Here is a 17,209-nt window from a genome sequence, read left to right as displayed (position 1 = left end):
GGAATGCAAATGGGTCCCCCCCACACAGATTCTCAATCTCACTTGTGTTAAGAGAAATGCAATGTAAAAGCAGTTGATTTGATATCATTTTTCAACTTATAGATTGGCACCGATCAGAAAGTTTGCACGGCAGTGAGGAAACAGATCTGACATTGCTGGGGGGGGTATCATGAATTTGCACAACCTCTATGGCGGATGACTGGGCAGTGTCCATAAAAATTAAATACACACATGCTTTTTCTCCTCACAAAGCCAACTTCAGGCATTAATGCAACACACACACTTGCACAGAGCCACAAAAATGTGCTTACAGAGATATTCATTGCAGCATCTTGATTGCAAAAACTTGGCCACAGCTTAAGTGGGTTGATCAAAAATCCATAATGACCCAGACTTATAACAAATCCTCCACTGGTATTGTCTCCCTTTGGCCCTTAAATAAAATATTTATGTTGACTTCAAAATCTGTTGGATTATGAGTTCTTCATATGGGAGTTCCAAACTGATTTTAAAAAGCAATCGTCATGCCAAGTATTTAATGATCCAAGCCACATAATTTAAATTCAAATTTTCAAAAGACAGACCTTTGATAAAATCATGTTTATTTTAATGTCAACATGAAATTAAACTGAGTCTACAACAATGCACATCCACCGTCCATAAGAAAAGCCCAGTTGACATATTTCTTAAATGTATACTTATTTACGAATGAGTCGTAATTTCATATCCTTAAAAAAATACCCATCCTTTCACTCTTCTCTTCTTTAATGAGGCATTTATGCTTATAGTACTATATGATTGCAATGCTTATAAAATGCCAACGTTATTCAGGGTTACAAAAAGACTATGTATTTTTTTCTTATTATGAAGCAAGTCAGTGTGCACAATCTGACCTCAAAGGCAACCCCTGATGACTCATTGGGGAGAATATGGGCGCTCTCTGCTACATTTGTAACCAGGTGTTCTGAGCCAGTTAGCGAGGGAACCCAAGCCTATTGACTAATCCGGCCCTCAGCTCTTGACAACTGGCTGACCCCATCCACTGATGGATGACATTTATTTGTGTTCCGTCCTGTAGAATCCAGAATTTCATGTTCACCACTGTGCACACCAGGTCATAGGTATTTGTTGAATGAAGCAATGAATGGATACGATAAATAGCCAATCTTTTTTTTTTTTTAAACCATTTCATATACTCAAAAGTTATCATAGTGTCAAAGACAGAACAAGTTAAATAGCCAGATGACGGTCTCCAGCAATACCTTGAGAAAGAAACTCCAAAGGCTTTTAGATAATGCGGTGAGGAGAGGTCACAGAAAGGAAATGGACATCCTCAACAGCAGGGGGTTTGGCTGAGATGCCTACCCCTCAAACAACTGGCAGAGTTTCTGAGCTTCAGAAGTGAGAAAGACCCAGAATTCATGACTGATACTTCATAGCTGCCCTTTCCCAAGTCAGGGGGTTTGTGAAGGCAGCCCACACAGGTGTGCTAACGTCATACCCTTGAACCTGGACAGGCTGATGTGAAACACCCAACAGTTCTTTACACCATCGTCCGTGACAAGATTAAATCTTCCCAGGAAACCGCCACTGCTCTGGGTTACTATCCTAAGAGCTTGACGCGAGGCAAGCCTGTGCCACTGGAAACTTAATATTTCCGTGGAGGGTAGTCTCTGGGTGAGGTCCAGCCCATCTGCAACATCAGGGCTTCTGCACTTCCCGAGATGAACACAAAAATCCAAGCAAACAAAGCCCTTCTGTATAAAAGCAAGCATTCTGGAAGCTGCGCAGGGTGTGTGCACTGTCCTAAATGGGGGGAATGCTTCTAAAGGTGGAAAAGTCATCGTTTGTCACCAGGAGAAGAGGAGGCATTCCGTTCATGGCAAGATGTTATAAAGAGCGAACACTTCGGGTGATCGTCTGTCTTACAGCCGCAGAAAAGGGAACAGGGGATCCATCCCACTAGTATCACAACCTTTTTTAAAAGTCACCCCATGGCAAAACATTAAGTAAGAAGTACTTGGTTTCTAATTTCTTTTTATTAGTTTGGTGTGGGAAAAAAGAAAAATCCTAATAAATGGAAGAACTTTTGAGGAAACTAGCTGAAGGCTTACCTCACTCTATAAAAGGGTCAACCAACGTTAGCAGAGGTTCAGACGCATTCAATTTACAGGCAATTTGTAAACAGCCCGGAGTTTCTGTTTGGGGAACTTCAGTGGGGTTGAATGATGGGGACTTGGTCGGTCAGCCTTTCACAGCACAGGGGAAACGCCTCAGGGCCGTGGAGAAGGTGAGTGTAATTCCCCTCTGGAGGCAAAACTCATCACAAGTCAATCTCACCCACCCAGCACGGTGGTGACGCACCTCAAGATTAAAACTAGGAATCCCAAGTTGAGCAAAGGCACAGACAAGCCGGGGCTTGCTCCCGGCGGGACCGCTCTGTCCCTGCAGGCGATCTTTGCAGAGGCTCAGCAGGCGAGCTTGGGATCCTGCTAGCAATCACTTGGCTGCCGACCTTCTATTTCTCCAGAAGGGTCTGTTGAACTGCAGAGGACCAAGACACAAGAACAGATTTTAAAAGGCATCCCCAGCGGACCCTGACAAGCACGCGAATACCTGCAGGTGGAAAATTCCAGAAGCGGGTGACTCTATTTCTACAGAAGATAGAAGTGTGCTCAAAACTCACTGCTGGCAGAAAGCAAAAACTAAATCTAACTGGTTAGAAAAAAAAATTCAATAAATTTCATACTACGATGCAACGGTTGCTATTAGAAACGGACACGTCGGGAAAAGTAGAAAGAATCTAAGAAGAGGCATTCTCTACTAGCGACTTCTCTGAGACGGTAAGAAATGTCTGCCAGCTACAAATTTCAGAATAAATAATTCTGTAAATGAGGGTCCACGGCGTTGATTCATTTACAACGGTGTAGGGCCAAGATTTTCAGATCAGTTCATTTCTGTTTTGGAGGTCTCTTTCGCATTTTCTCGTGCTTAAAAAAGGATAGCTCATTTTATACATCTTTCCCTTATTTGAAAGAGCAATGAGCTAGGCACTTTCTAAAAGTCTGTATTTTTAGAATTAAAACTATGTTAACTTTTCACTAAAAACTTATCTTGGGACTTCCCCGGCGGTCCAGTGGTTAAGAGTCTGCCTTACAATGCAGGAGGCGTGGGTTCAATCCCTGGTTGGGGAACTAAGATCCCACATGCCACGGGGCGTGGCCAAAAACTTAAAAAAAAACAAAAACAAAAACTTATGTCAATTCCACAGGCATCCTATGAAATAAATGTTGCCTTTCTTGGGCAAAGGAGTGGGTCTCCACATACATACACAAATAAAAGAAAGAAACACACACAGGTGTAGAGACACATAGTTTGTGTTTTCCTGCCATTTTCAGAAGTGGTCCTAATCACTGAACATCCACCTCTGGCCCTGAAAAGTTTCCATAATTTGTACCACCTCCTCTTGGTCCAATTCTCCACTGGGTTGGGAGGATTCTGTAAAAGTGACCGCAGCACGTGAAAATGCTGCAAAAGGTGCATCTCAGAAGATGCACGCCGGCCAGCTGCTGACTCCGGCCATGCGGCAATGGGGCGACACTTGGAAAATTCTCGTAGCCGACATTTAAAGAGAACTTGAAGCAGACTTAGGTCTCATCAGAAGCCTCCAGGCCCTGGAAAGCCTATGTAGCATCTCCCCAGAGAACCCCCTTGAAAACTTCGAGACACAAAGGATCCCATCCAAGAATCTGAGCAGGGCCGCGGTGAGAGGAGGTAAAACAGACCCGCGGGGGGGCCGCGAGGGGGCCACTCGGGTCGCTTCTTACCGGGTGGTTCTGCGTTGGTGCCCTGATGGTTCTCCATGTTGACTTCGCCCTGGTCGGCTGCAAGCAAGAACAAAACGCCCCAGGGGGGTGAACACAAAGACAACACACCCTGATGGTCACTCTCAAGCTGAACTGGCCTCCCACCTCCTGCCCCCAAGCAGAGGACCGCCCTGGTCATCAGGGCATGAAGGGCACCTCGTGGGGCCTGGTTTGTTCGCTCCTGTGCTTTTTCAGTCTATCATTTTATTTCCCTATTTCTACTCCCAAAGTTTTCGAACACACGTCAACGCAAAGAGGACCATGCCGCGCCCCACCGGCCCCCAGAAACGATCTCCCAACATACAGTGTGAGGTGACAGAATTCAAAATGCACGAGCGAGCGGGGCGGGGGACGGGACGGGACGGGACGACAGGGTTGAGGGAGGGATGGAGTGGGAGTTTGGGCTTAGCAGATGCAAACTGCTAATGCTGAGGATGGAACCACACAAGGCCCTACTGTAGAGCACAGGGAACTCGATTCAGTATCCTGGGATAAGCCATCATGGAAAAGAATACGAAAACGAACATATAACTGTATAACTGAATCACTGCTGTACAGCAGAAATTAACACAACGTTGTAAACCAACTATACTTCAGTTAGAAACAAACAAAGACGCAGGAGAGATTCCCAGTCAAAACATGTTTATTTCTTTACTGCATGTTCGGGAAGGGACACGGAAGCACGTATGACATGAAAAGGACTGAAGTAGCTCACGGGACCCATGACAACCGTTCTCCTGTTTTCCCGAAGCTTTGATTTTCGCAAAACACCAGCATCTGGGGTTAGCATTACGCGTGAACACCCAACACCCTTTTTCATCCCGGTCCCAGAAACACGCATCCCCCGTCTGCATGAAATGGATTCCACGAGCCCTCACCCTTTCCCCCAACCACGAAAGGAGACCCCAGTCAGAGACCAAAGTTCTAAGATGACAAAAAAAAGAAAGAGAAACACCCAAAGAGGAGAGAGTTTGAAGAGATCTGTGAAAACACTGCAGGATGGTCACTGCCAATGTCACGTCTTCTGCTGGCCGGGCAGGAGGTAGGCTCTGAACACACGCACATTTTAAGAGTGAACTATTATGACGAGAAATCCTAAATGTGCTTTACTTTCACATGACAAAGAATCTCCCTACCAAAAGAAAAAGAAAGGAAGAAAAAACCCAGTACAAATATTCTAATGGGTCCGCAGAAACCCTGTATCTGGCTACGTTCAAGGAAAAGAAAAAAAGAAATGCCCCTGGGAAATAATAAAGTACAGCCAGACCCAAATCCATTTGGGGCCAAGCGTTATTTCCAACAAGTAAAAGGCACGTTCAATCCATTATCTGAAGAGACATTTGGGGGGAGGGGGAGGGGATGCTGGCACACTTGGTGTCACCAACGCCCAGCATTTGGGGAGAGCCTGAGGGAGGGTGGGTGCTTCGTGGGCGGGGAAAAGGATCGGCCCCCTGGGATTCTGTTTAGCTGGAGCCGTATAGTCAGGGATACAGGGCCGATTCCCCGTTGCCAAGCGCCCAACCCAACCCCAGGGACCCCTAAGAGGAGACCAGGGTTCCACAAGGTGCATTGTCCCGCTGCAACCTCAACACTTAGAAGGCCAAACACAGCACATCTCAAAATCAAAACCAAAGCAACTCACATGCTTTGAAGCGAGGAGCCGCTTGAGCTATGAAGGCAATTACAGCAATGGCAGCTTTAGGGGTCTCTATGTGTGTGGGCTATTTACGTAAACACAGCAAGCACTGGGGCCAAGGGCAGACCCCAGAGACCACTGACCGGCAGGGTCTCATCCGGAGTTCACACCGAGGACTTAATTCTTGGGGCACAGAGATTCGATTTAAATGCACCCCTGTGCTAACCGGGACACGGGCTTTATTTCATCAGAACCAAGAAATCTGCAGACGCTTTCTTCAAAGACCCAGACGGCCGGCAAGGTGACCACTGTCAAGGCCATCAGGGTGACCGGCGGAAGAGGACCAGGCCCACGGGAGGGGCACGGAGAGCCTCCGTTGCAGGGTTCTTAACCCACCTCCTGATACTAACCCCCAAAACCTGCCACTCGGTCACCAGATCACCACCAGTCATTTCACCCCGGGAATGGACGTCACCCTGACGCTCGGCACACAGTCGGAAAAAGAAAACTAATATTTACGCACAAGAAGGAGATGGTCTGATGTTAAAAAGGAAAAAAAAAAAAAATGCAGCAATGACTTCCATGCTAACGGGGATATACAAGGATGCAAGAATTCTAGGGTGTCAAGATCCCAACACTCACTTCTCCACTGACCTTAGAAATTTAAGATCGTGAGATTTTTAGGTTTTTCCGAAATAGGTGGATTTTTTTTTTCCCCCCGCTGCAAACTGGGAAATTCACATAATTGGCAAAAGCCGATCCGAGAAAGAGTTAGGAAATATTTCATGGAAATGGACCATAAAAATCCAGGGGCTATGGAATCAGAAGGTTAAAAATCCCATCATGAGCGTGAAAGATGAAACCCTATGACCCAGGGCCGGCTTTGCCCCAGGACTCTGAAAGCGGGACGGCTAACCCCCCTGCAGGATCCGCTGGCAAGGACGGGGGATGGTGAGAAACCCGGCTAGCTCACGGAAGCCCCCGGCGGCACCATTTCCCCCTTCTGTTGGATTTCACTTTAAAAGGAAATGTCTGCATTTCTCTTCCTTATTCTGAAGCTACCTGGGCCTTAAAATGTAATATCATACGCTTCCGTGCACCGTGAAGGGAGAAAACATATAGGATTCAAGGTATGGCATCCGGTCTGGGAGAAACACATCACTGCGGCAGTTTTACTAATAAGGAAAAGGACAAATGACAGCAAGGTCTGCTTTCGACTCTGCGTCTTTGTAGATAAACGCGGATCGGAAAGGAGGATCTTGAGGCCCCGCCTGGGGTTTTCTGCTCGTCCCTAGGTCTTCGACTCATCTGAAACGGAAGGTCAGAAAAGGAAAATGAAAGAAAAACAAACACCGAGAAGTAAACGTCTGAAAGGTTTGCTTCAGGTGCGTGCCCACAGCCCAGGGAGCAGTGCAAGGTGTTAGGAAGACGCCCTCTGGGCTCACAACTTGAGGAGACAGGCTGACAGAGCAGAGCCTCGCGGAGCGGACACCGGGATTAAGTGGGGGGAGGGCAGGGGGGCGGGAGGAAAGGAGGAGGGAAGGAAGGAAGGGAAGAGAGGGGGGAGAGAGAGGGAGGAAGAAAGAAAGAAAGGAAGGAAGGAAGGGAAAGAGAGAAAGAGAGAGGGAAGGAAGGAAGGAAGGAAAGAAGGGAGGGAGAGGACACGCCAGTAGCTCATTTCACCAAAGCCTCAAGAATCTGCCACCATCAAGGACAAGGGAAGCAGCTGGCGGATGTGCGGTGAGCAACGAGAATCAGCCGTCGAGCACACCCAGTGACAACAACCAAACACTGTGCCCTGTGCAAGCGGTCAGGCTCAGCACCATCCGTCATTTAAACTGGTGACTTGAAGCCAACCCACGAAAACGCAAAGACGCACATCCACCAGGAGCCTGCGTCCCAAAACGGCTTTAAGAGGCCAGCTTGCATCACTTGGAAGAAAACCAGATTAACTCCTAGAGTCACAACTTCAAACCTTTAGGAATAAAGGACAGAGCTACCAAACTTTGCTGGCCGTGGAGGTTTTCTCCTATCTTCTCACGGAGAAGCTCTTAACTAAGTATATATCAAGACTGACAGTACTAGATTGATGTATCTCCACGTTGGGAAAACACATCTGCTTCCCCCCGTTAAGTGCTCGAGAGGAAGCTTGGCGCAAATTCAACAGACACTACAAAATTCAATACAACGAGGTCCTGGCAAGTCACTCTGTAAACCGCCATGCTCAGAGCATAAATGGTTTACCCCAAACCACGCTTCCTCCAAGGCTGGGAGCTCACTGTCCAGGGTGTAGCCATATCCCCCTTACCAAATCTCCAAGCTCACCACTGCACACCCTAAAATAACCACCCCGAAATAAAGCCTATAAAATAGTCCTGCACGGACCTGAAAAGGTCTAGGATCCTCATGCACCCGACGCCTGGCCATCTCTGTTCATAAAAACACATAACTGACAACAGACACTAAATTCACTTTATAAGGCAGGTCTATAAACCGCAATATCTACCCACGTGGTCAGAAAGACGCTCACTGTCTGCATTAGACTCGGTGCTTCTATGAGAAAAGGGACCTAATTTTCTTTGCGTCAATGCTGGACATTTTACAGCTGGAGACAACAGTGCCTAATTACTGAAATCAGAACTACCCGCTTCCTTCCCCCATGAAGGTTTGCCCCCCCCTTTCTTTTCCTTTTTCTTTGTGCATCTACATCAGCCCAAGACCATGAACCTGTGAAAACCACAAAGCAAATCAAATATTTAAAGTCACACCTAATGTTAATTCAGCCTAAGAAGAGAGACTGAAGGACGTGTTCTAGGGGAATGACTGTAGCCAGCCTCTCTGGAAGCAGAAGTTGAATCCTCGCCTGCCCTGAGCCAGTTCTTCAGAAAGTTCGCTTTTGGTTTTGAAAATCGTGCGCTCAACTCTTTCTACCCCGGAAGCTTTCCGTTTCCATGCCCACCCCTTCCCCCTGCAATGGGGGAAGAGTGCTTGAACCCAAGACCGAGACCCAGGGGTGGGGTAGGGTGGGATGCAGAACACTTGGTTTTCCCAATTTCTGAATCCCTTTTCCAAATATTAGATGATGTCAAGTCTATTAAGATTCTTGGGTGCTTCCTCAAATCCCTGTATCTTGACATATGAACATCCAGAGTCCAACTCATATATCCGATTCACACGGTACATCATATATCCGATTCACACGGTAACAGAAATGCTTTGGTAATTCCAGAGTCCAACTGGGGTTCGCCTGAAGATTTTCAGAAACTTCTGGGGCCAGGACTTCCTGCGCATTCTTGCCTAGCGAGCGCCTTCCTCTCCTGGCTGAGCATCAAGCTCTGAGTTTGAGCATTTTCAGAGAAAGGGGGAAATGTAATTGAAAAGGAAACAGAAATTCACTTCCATCGAACCCCTAGTCTTTTAAGTCTTTGCTCGTTCTAGGAGAAGCAAAAGAAAAAGGTGTTTTCTTTTGTTCTGTTTCCCCCGACTCGGTTCTAACTGTAGATCTTTTGTAAGTATCTCCTGGAACTTGGTCATCTGTCCATTTGGGCATCGCTGGATGCCCACCATTCCGCCAGCCAACCACACTTTCCTGAGCGCGGCCAGATGGAAGGCGCCCACTCCCACGAGGGAAATAAGATGCACTCAGGCACCCTTACCCTCCAGCGCAAGGAGAGGGATATAAAAATGGCCTCTTATTTTAGGTCTCTGAATCCAAATGCTGTGTCAGACTTTCAATTTCAGGCTATAAATAGTGTTTGTGAACCTAAAAATCTGGAATGATGGAAGATGAAGGTAAACTGCATCCCTAGAGGGTAACTTTGCCTCTATCAAGTCTTCTGGGAATTTCCCAAGAACCCTCAGGAAAGGGTCCTTTAGGCAGATGACACCAATGGCCAACGGCAAAGTATGGATAAGGACTTAGGGTCATACACAGAAGGGAAGTTCAGATACCACAAGCCTCCTCCGAGGAGGATGGGCCGCCACGGTCCATGGGGCCACCACAAACCACACTGCAACCCACCCCTCGCTGGTTCTCAAAGCAAGACCTAGACAGAGCCTTCCAGAGACGCACAAACATTAACTGTGCTCAAAACAGAGGAACTCACTGATGTCAGGACGAATCCTAAGTAACTTAGCATTTGAGTACAAAGTCCCAAAATGCCCAGTGATGGAATTCCGATCTCTGGGCTGGTAACGGTGGCATTCGGCGGTCCATGTAAATAACAATGAATGAATCGTAAGAGCGAACATTTCATCAACACTCACTCTCTGCCAGGCAACCTGTCAAGACTTTCACACATGACCTTTTTGACCTTCACACATGACCTTACTGACCTTCACACATGACCTTACTGACCTTCACAAAAATTCTAAAGCGCAGACTATCATCTCTCCTCTTCATGGGAACCCCCGCCCCCCAAAACGGAGTGGTTAGTAACTTGCACAAGCTCACACGGCTAAACGCAGGAGATGCTGGGATCAAAGCCACAAAGTCAGATCCCAGTTTTCTAGCGACTTCAGGACCCCCTCGGCCGCCTTCCACGTGTTTCGTGCCAACCTGAGTTCTGCTTTTTAGTGCTTTTTTTTTTAAGGAAAGCACGGTTTTCAAAGTAGCAAGGCCCCACGGAAAGGACGCGGCGGTGAACGCCTTACCGTTCTCTTTGAAGCACAGCTTCTTCTTCTGGTAGGCGATGAAGCTGGAGATGGCACCGGCCACGGCCACTGCGACGGCACCAACGATCCCAGGGACCACGCCTGGGGAGTCGGCTGTGGGAGGAAGCACAGGGCACCGTGACAGGCAAACACGTAACCCTCACGGACGGACCACGGGGCCGGGGGCCGGCGGCCCTGCCCGGAGGGAGAGGATGGGGCTGAGGCCTGAGAGGCGCGGCCCCCAGGGTAAACCACGGAGGGACCGTCACTCCAGAGCCTCTCCAGGAAACCCACGTCGGAATTCATTTGACTACGTGAGCTGTTTCCAATCCAAGAACTGGCTCCCCGTGGGATGCCAAACCCCACCTCTTCCCCACCCCTAGGACCAGCTCAGCTGTCCTCCCAGCCCAGTGAGGAAGCTCTCAGATGGGTGACAAACCCACAGCGGAAGCGGGCCCAGCGGGGACCATTCAGCGGCCGTGTGACCTCAAGCAGCCAGATGCCCGGCTCTTCATGTACCTTCTGAAAAATCAAAGTCCCCGACCTCTCCGTTACTCTCAGGTGCTCTACGGTGACGGTGTTTCCATCCGCCGTCAAGAATTCTAAAGCTACCTGCGTCCGTCCCGCATCCACAGCTGTTTCTTGACACGGCACGTGCACAAGACATCCTCCCCCACGAATAAAAAGGACGGTGTGATGGATGGTTCGTCGTATGTGTCAGCTGGACTGGCCAGGGCCTGCCTAGGCAGCTGGGAATACTTCATTTCTGGATGTGTCCATGTGGCCGTCTCCAGAAAAAAATAACATTCGAACCCGTTAGCCTGGGTAAAGCCAGCTGCCCTCACCAACATGGACGGGCACCGTTCAATCCACTGAGGGTCTGATTAGATCAAAAAGGGACAATGTGCCCCCTGCCTGAGCTGGCACGTCTATCTTCTCCCGCCCTTGGACATGGGTGCTTCTGCTTCTTGGGATTTTGTACTCAGACTGGGACCCACGCCATTTGCTGTCCTGGTTCTCGGTGTTTTGCACTGGGACTGACTGGCCACCTTCCTGAGTGTCCGGCGTGCAGACAGCAGATCGAGGCCCTTCTCAGCCTCCGTAACTACGTGGGCCAACTCCTTATAATAAGTGTCTTTCCACTCATCTCTATACATCCTAGTGGTCCTGTTTCTCTGCAGGACTCTGGGTAATACGGATGGCGTTCCTCCTTAGGGCACTTTGGGAGGGCGACCGAACTTAAAACGCAGATCCCGTCGGTACCAGCTCCAGGCAGACCTCATGCTAGTGCGCTTCACGGATACTGTGGGGTTTTTTGTGTTTTTTTTTAACAAATGGAAGGTTTGTGGCCACCCTACGTCAGGCAAGTCTATCGGCGCCATTTTTCCAACAGCGTTTGCCCACCTCACGTCTTCGTATCACATTTTGGTAATTCTTCTAATATTTCAAGCTTTTTCATTAGGATTCTATTTGTGACGGTATCCGTGATCTCTGGTGTTACTCCTGTGACTTGCCGAACGCTCAGAGGATGGTGAGCCTTTATTAGCAATAAAAGTTGTATAAATTTAGGCCTGTACGTGGTGCTTTTTCTTAGCCTTGATGCCATTGCACACTGAATAGACTACAGGGCAGTGTAAACATCCCTTTTAGATGCACTGGGGAACCACACAATTCGTGTGACTTGCTGTACCGCGATATTCGCTTGACTGCAGCGGTCTGGACCTGAATCCCCAGGATCTCCGGGGTCTGCCTGTTTCCGCTGAGCCCCCTTGCAACGCGTGTCCAGAGAGCCGTTCTTCATTCCAGTATCTTTCAGATGACGCTGCAAATACTAAAAGTGAGGCTGTGACCACTGGCTCCCGCTTCCCTCAGCAGGACACGTGAGGAACCCAGGACATCGGGGACCAGGGGTACGTACCCTGCTCCTCCCCGTCATGCCTCTGCTTTCCGCCACCACCGCCTCCTGCAACAGAGGAACAAGGCTTGGTGACAAATGGCGCTGGGGAGACGCTCGGTCACCGAAAACTCATACCAAGGACCAGCTCCTCCGACCTTGGGTTGTGAAGGTTCCTTAAGAGAAATGACCATGGGACTGATGAGGCCATTAATATCAGGGTGTCCCTTTCCACTGCTGGAAGGGGCGGTCCTCATTCTACGGGACGTATCACCTGTCTCGCTCCCGTGTACCTGAAATCCAGGCTTGGCACCTGACTCAACCCCCTGGCCCCATGGTGGGCTCCAGGAGACCCACTGAGCCCTCAAAGTCCCCCAGGGATTCGGGGAGAAACCCAGCAAGGGCCCCAGAGCCCAGCTGAGACCCTCACATGGCTATGGGGTCATCCCAGGCACACTCCTGTTAACTCTCAGGCCCCCCAGTCTCACTAGGGGTGGTTGTCGGCCATGTGCTATCCACGGACCCACCACCTCTGGGTATTGTCTTCATTTGTGCTTTCCCCGGGGCTAAGGGATACCACCTCAACACCCCCTCTACTTTTTCCACATTTAATGCCAATGGATACTTGATGTTTTTGTTGCTGTTTGTCTCATTTTGTTTTTTCTTTTTGCCCACACTATGCAGCTTGTGGATCTTAGCTCCCCGACCAGGGACTGAACCTGCACCCTCGGCAGTGAAAGCGAAGAGTCCTAACCACTGGACCGTCAGGCAATTCCTGATACTTGATGTTAAGCTGATGCTTGTACAATTACGAGTGCACAAACCAGGAATCCACCCAGCGGACTGCACACTTGTGAGGGTGCCTTTAGCTCTGTTTCCTGTCAGCCGGTCACTCCCAGTGTGTCTTTACGGTATAGTCACACAGGCACTGCATGTTACATGGCTATGAAGCACCACTGCCTGCTACAAAGGAGGGGCTGCATGTTACACAGCTACAGAGCCAGCATACAGCCTGTTACATTCAGTGGGTAAGAGCACATCACATGGGTATCAAACTAGAACCCTGCCTGTTACACTCCTCAAAGTGGGGCGATCTTGTACAGCACCTAGAGATGTAAATTTAAACGGAAAACCAATTTAGAAGGTAGACGGCTAGCCACTGTAGACATGACTTTGGGGACCAGGGTGGAAGGGGTTTACTCTGAAAGGTATGTGAGCTCAAGAGGGGAGGTAGGGGCATTCCCGGTAGAAGGCAAACGAGATGATCAAAAAGCATGTCACCGTAAGGGCGTGACTGATATAAACAGACTTATGATGCTTTGGGGGCTGGTTCATCCATTGATGCCAATCAATGGCGCTCCATCAAGCAAGGATTCAAAGCAAAAATGTTTCCAGTAACATTTAAGGCAGGCCAGGGAGGAATGAACCCAGCAAACTCTTACATGATCCTCTTACCAGTGGGACCATCAACGATCCCAGCCATTCTGGAAAGCAATTTAGCAACCCATGAAGGGATGTAAAAGTGGGAACTCCTTTCAGAAACCCTACTTCTTAGAAACCACCTTAAGGGAACCATATCAACCATACTGGAGAACATCCAATATCAAAGCATAAAGATATGTACAAGAAACTGGTGCAGAATCTAAAAAGCACAGCAAACTAGTGAAAATAACAAAAAAGAAGCAGCCTCACAGATACAGAGAACAAACTAGTGGTTCCCAGTGGGGAGAGGGAAGGGGGAGGGGCAAGATAGGGGTGGGGGATTAAGAGGTACAAACTACTATATATAAAATCAATAAGCTACAAGGATAGATTGCACAACACAGGGAATAGAGCCAATATCTTATAATAACTTTAAATGGAGTACAACCTAGAAAAATACTGAATCACTACGTCATACACCTGAAACTTATACAACACTGTACATCAACGATACGTCAAAAAAAAGTATTAAGGAGTATCAGGCAGTTAGCTAATAAAAATGTTACTTTTCTATTTAAAAAAGAAGAAACTGGTATAACCTAAATGCTTAAAAAGAGAAGGGAGAATAAACAGATTTTACATTCAGGGGGAAGAACACGGGTCAGGACGGGAATGGGGAGGGGCCATCAGAGCATGAAGGTCCCTCCCCAGGGATGTCAGAGCCATGGGTCACCTCCTGGGAAATCTTCACATCATCTTATTATTATTCACCGTTTACGCTCAATTCTCCAAGAAATAAACAAGAACCAGAGCTCGACGGCAGAGTCAGAAATAAAAGATTTCCCGAACTGGGGGCTGGAGCCCAGGCTTTTCTACCTGGCGGGGGGAAGCTGGAGTTAACTGCCATGGAAGGAGCTTCCCTCCAGGTGGACGTCCCGAGGCTCTGAGTTTGCAGCCCTCCTAGGAGGCTGTGGGCCAAGAGTGACGCCCAAATTCAAGGCTGATGCACAATCTTTCTCCGCCTCCTGAGGGTGACCCAAAGGAATCCTGGTGGAGGAGATCTTTACCTTGTGTCTGGCTATGCGTTATATATTATATACACATATACTAGACGTAATACCTATTTTAGATTACATAGGCATAATAGATGAATATAGTGAAAATATATGTAACATACGCATACGCTATAATTTATACATACATAAATACATAAAAATGACCATATATTTCATCAAGTTATAACTATTCTAAGCATATATTAATCTTATACTTATTTATTTATTATATTTAAATACTGCTTTGGCTCCCATATTGACCTAAGATTTTAAAGACAGAGGGGTGGAAACAAGGACCTACTGTAGAGCACAGGGAACTCTGCTCAATATTCTGTCATAACCTATACAGGAAAAGAATTTGAAAAAGAATAGACACATGTCTATGCAGAACTGAGTCACTTTGCTCTACACCGGAAACTAACACAACCTTGTTAATCACCTCTACTCCAATATAAAATAAAAAACTGAGGGACTTCCCTGGCGGTCCAGTGGTTAACACTCTGCCCTTCCACTGCAGGAGGGCGCAGGTTCAATCCCCGGTCGGGGAACTAAGATCCCACATGCCGCACGGCGCAGCCAAAAGATTAAAAAAAAAAAAAAAAAAAAGAAAGAAAGAAAGACAAAAAAAGAAGGGGAACCCTACCTCCATCTGAAGTCCCATCAGCCAGGTCCAAATCCGAAAAGCCATCTAGAAGGAAAAAGACAGGATCATCTGTCACATGAGAACTGTCGGCAGTGTCTTGATGTCTTGGGGTGAAGGGAAACACATCAGAATCAAAAGCAGACCTGGGGTGGCGGGGAACCCCATAAAGGTACTTTGAATCTTTCAAAGATACAATTATTGGACTTCCCCAGTGGCGCAGTGGTTAAGAATCCACCTGCCAACGCAGGGGACACGGGTTTGATCCCTGGTCTGGGAAGATCCCACATGCCGCGGAGCAACTAAGCCCGTGCACCACGACTACTAAGCTCGCACACCTAGAGCCCATGAGCCACAACTACTGAGCCCGCGTGCCGCAACTACTAAAGCCCACGCTCCGCAACAAGAGAAGCCACCGCAATGAGAAGCCCGTGCACCGCAACGAAGAGTAGCCTCCGCTCTCTGCAAGTAGAGAAAGCCCGCGCCCAGCGACGAAGACCCAATGCAGCCAAAAGTAAATAAATAAAATAAATAAATTTATTTATTTAAAAAAAAAGAAATAAAACCATAAGAAAGCATATGAACATGGCTTCCATTTGCTTTGCAACTCATACTTCTAAAATAGCAGAGAAACATAACATTTTCAAAATTAGGGATTAGTTATGATAGCATATAACTGCCAAGAAAAGTCATATGATAAAAATTATTAAATGACATAAGAAAATGCTTATGGAATACTCATAAGCAAAAAATAATGTTATGACACAGTGTGAATAAAAGATTGACAGTTTTACTTAACAGTTGTTTCATTTAAATTGATATAGAATACTAGGGAGAATAACCATCTTCACTGTGGTACAGGATGGACAGTATTTCTATTTTTCTGCATTAAAAATTAAACAAATATGTAAACAAACAAAAAAGCCAACTCAAAATCTGAAGTTTCAACAGCCATTCAACTCAGAACACTGATGTTAGTCAAATACTCAGAGAATACTATGATGTGTCAGAAAAAAGGTGGCAAAAACCTTTAAAAAACAAAACAAAAACCAAGAGCTTCTCTAAAGGGAAAGAACAAGCTGATATTTTTCTCCATATTGATTCCCTATATTTAAAATCTTACATTTAATTTTTTAAAGTTTCCATTAAAACCTTGGAAGTAAAATCAGCAAACTAAAAATCAAATCCGAACCAAAAATATATTTTTGAAAACTGTTCTCCACGACTGGAAAATTGGCATTACGTTGCACAGAGAGTTCACGGTAAGATCATGCTAAATCTGAAATTACCTCCTTTCAGCTGACATGGAAATCACTGTACTCTGAAAAACACACAAGGACCCACAGGGGCGAGAAGGTCTTACCAGAAGAGCCGGGCTGGTTGGGGTTTGGATTAGGTTTTGGCTTGGGTGGTTCGGGTGACACTGGGTCATCTGTAAAAGAGGAGAGTTGCAATTATGAGCACTTTACAGTCAAGAAAACAAAACGTGCATTTGCAAACAGATGGTTTACCAAACAGCTAGAAATGGAGGCATGTCCTCTGTCATGGCGGGGCAAGTACTTTGTCATGATGGGGATACCCATACACACAGGCACCTGTGGATTTCTTTCCATCATCATCCAGCTGCGATACTTAAATTCACGTATTTCCAATAGAAAATAAAGCAGATGGCTGGACCAGCTACAGAATTTGTGGAGCCCAGGGCAAAATGAGAATGCAGAGTCTCTTGCTTAAACTGTACTAAGAAATTCAATAGGGCGGCCACAGAGCAGTCAACCAAGGAGGGAAGCCCTTCTGAGTGTGGAGTCCTGTGTGACCCTACGCGCCCATGAGGCCAGCCCTGGCAAGGATATTCAGTTTGTCTTATATCACCCCAAAGACTGTAAGAGCTTTAAAATAAAAGTAGGCATACGGATAAAAGCCAAAAACTCAACCACAGCAAACAATACATCTATTCCTTAGGTTTTCGTGGTAAAAACTAATTGGACTTATTTAAAAGAGACAAGCCTCTTTGCAATGATAAATAAGCAAGTCAGACACATA

At 47.0% G+C, this 17,209-nt stretch overlaps 1 protein-coding gene across 2 annotated transcripts in view; it reads right to left on the bottom strand.

Moving 5' to 3' along the window:
• Positions 1-585: 585 nt before the first annotated feature.
• CD99 (CD99 molecule (Xg blood group)) overlaps positions 586-17,209 on the bottom strand; it is a 34,295-nt gene continuing 17,671 nt past the window's right edge. Inside the window, exons 5-10 of one of the 2 annotated variants that reach the window (XM_059909943.1) lie at positions 16,530-16,598; positions 15,170-15,214; positions 12,074-12,118; positions 10,156-10,269; positions 3,828-3,884; positions 586-2,544 (exon numbers count right to left, since the gene is read on the bottom strand). In XM_059909943.1, coding sequence (XP_059765926.1) covers positions 2,519-2,544; positions 3,828-3,884; positions 10,156-10,269; positions 12,074-12,118; positions 15,170-15,214; positions 16,530-16,598 — 356 coding nt within the window. In that variant the 3' untranslated portion in view covers positions 586-2,518. Of the gene's footprint in view, positions 2,545-3,827; positions 3,885-4,491; positions 6,811-10,155; positions 10,270-12,073; positions 12,119-15,169; positions 15,215-16,529; positions 16,599-17,209 lie in introns of those variants that run through there. The other variant, XM_059909945.1, reaches the window with a different exon arrangement.

The sequence above is a fragment of the Balaenoptera ricei genome, chromosome X, assembly GCF_028023285.1.
Source record: "Balaenoptera ricei isolate mBalRic1 chromosome X, mBalRic1.hap2, whole genome shotgun sequence".
Taxonomy (NCBI): domain Eukaryota; kingdom Metazoa; phylum Chordata; class Mammalia; order Artiodactyla; family Balaenopteridae; genus Balaenoptera; species Balaenoptera ricei.
The sequence above is the reverse complement of the archived record's forward strand: the minus strand, read 5'-3'. Positions and strand labels throughout refer to the sequence as shown.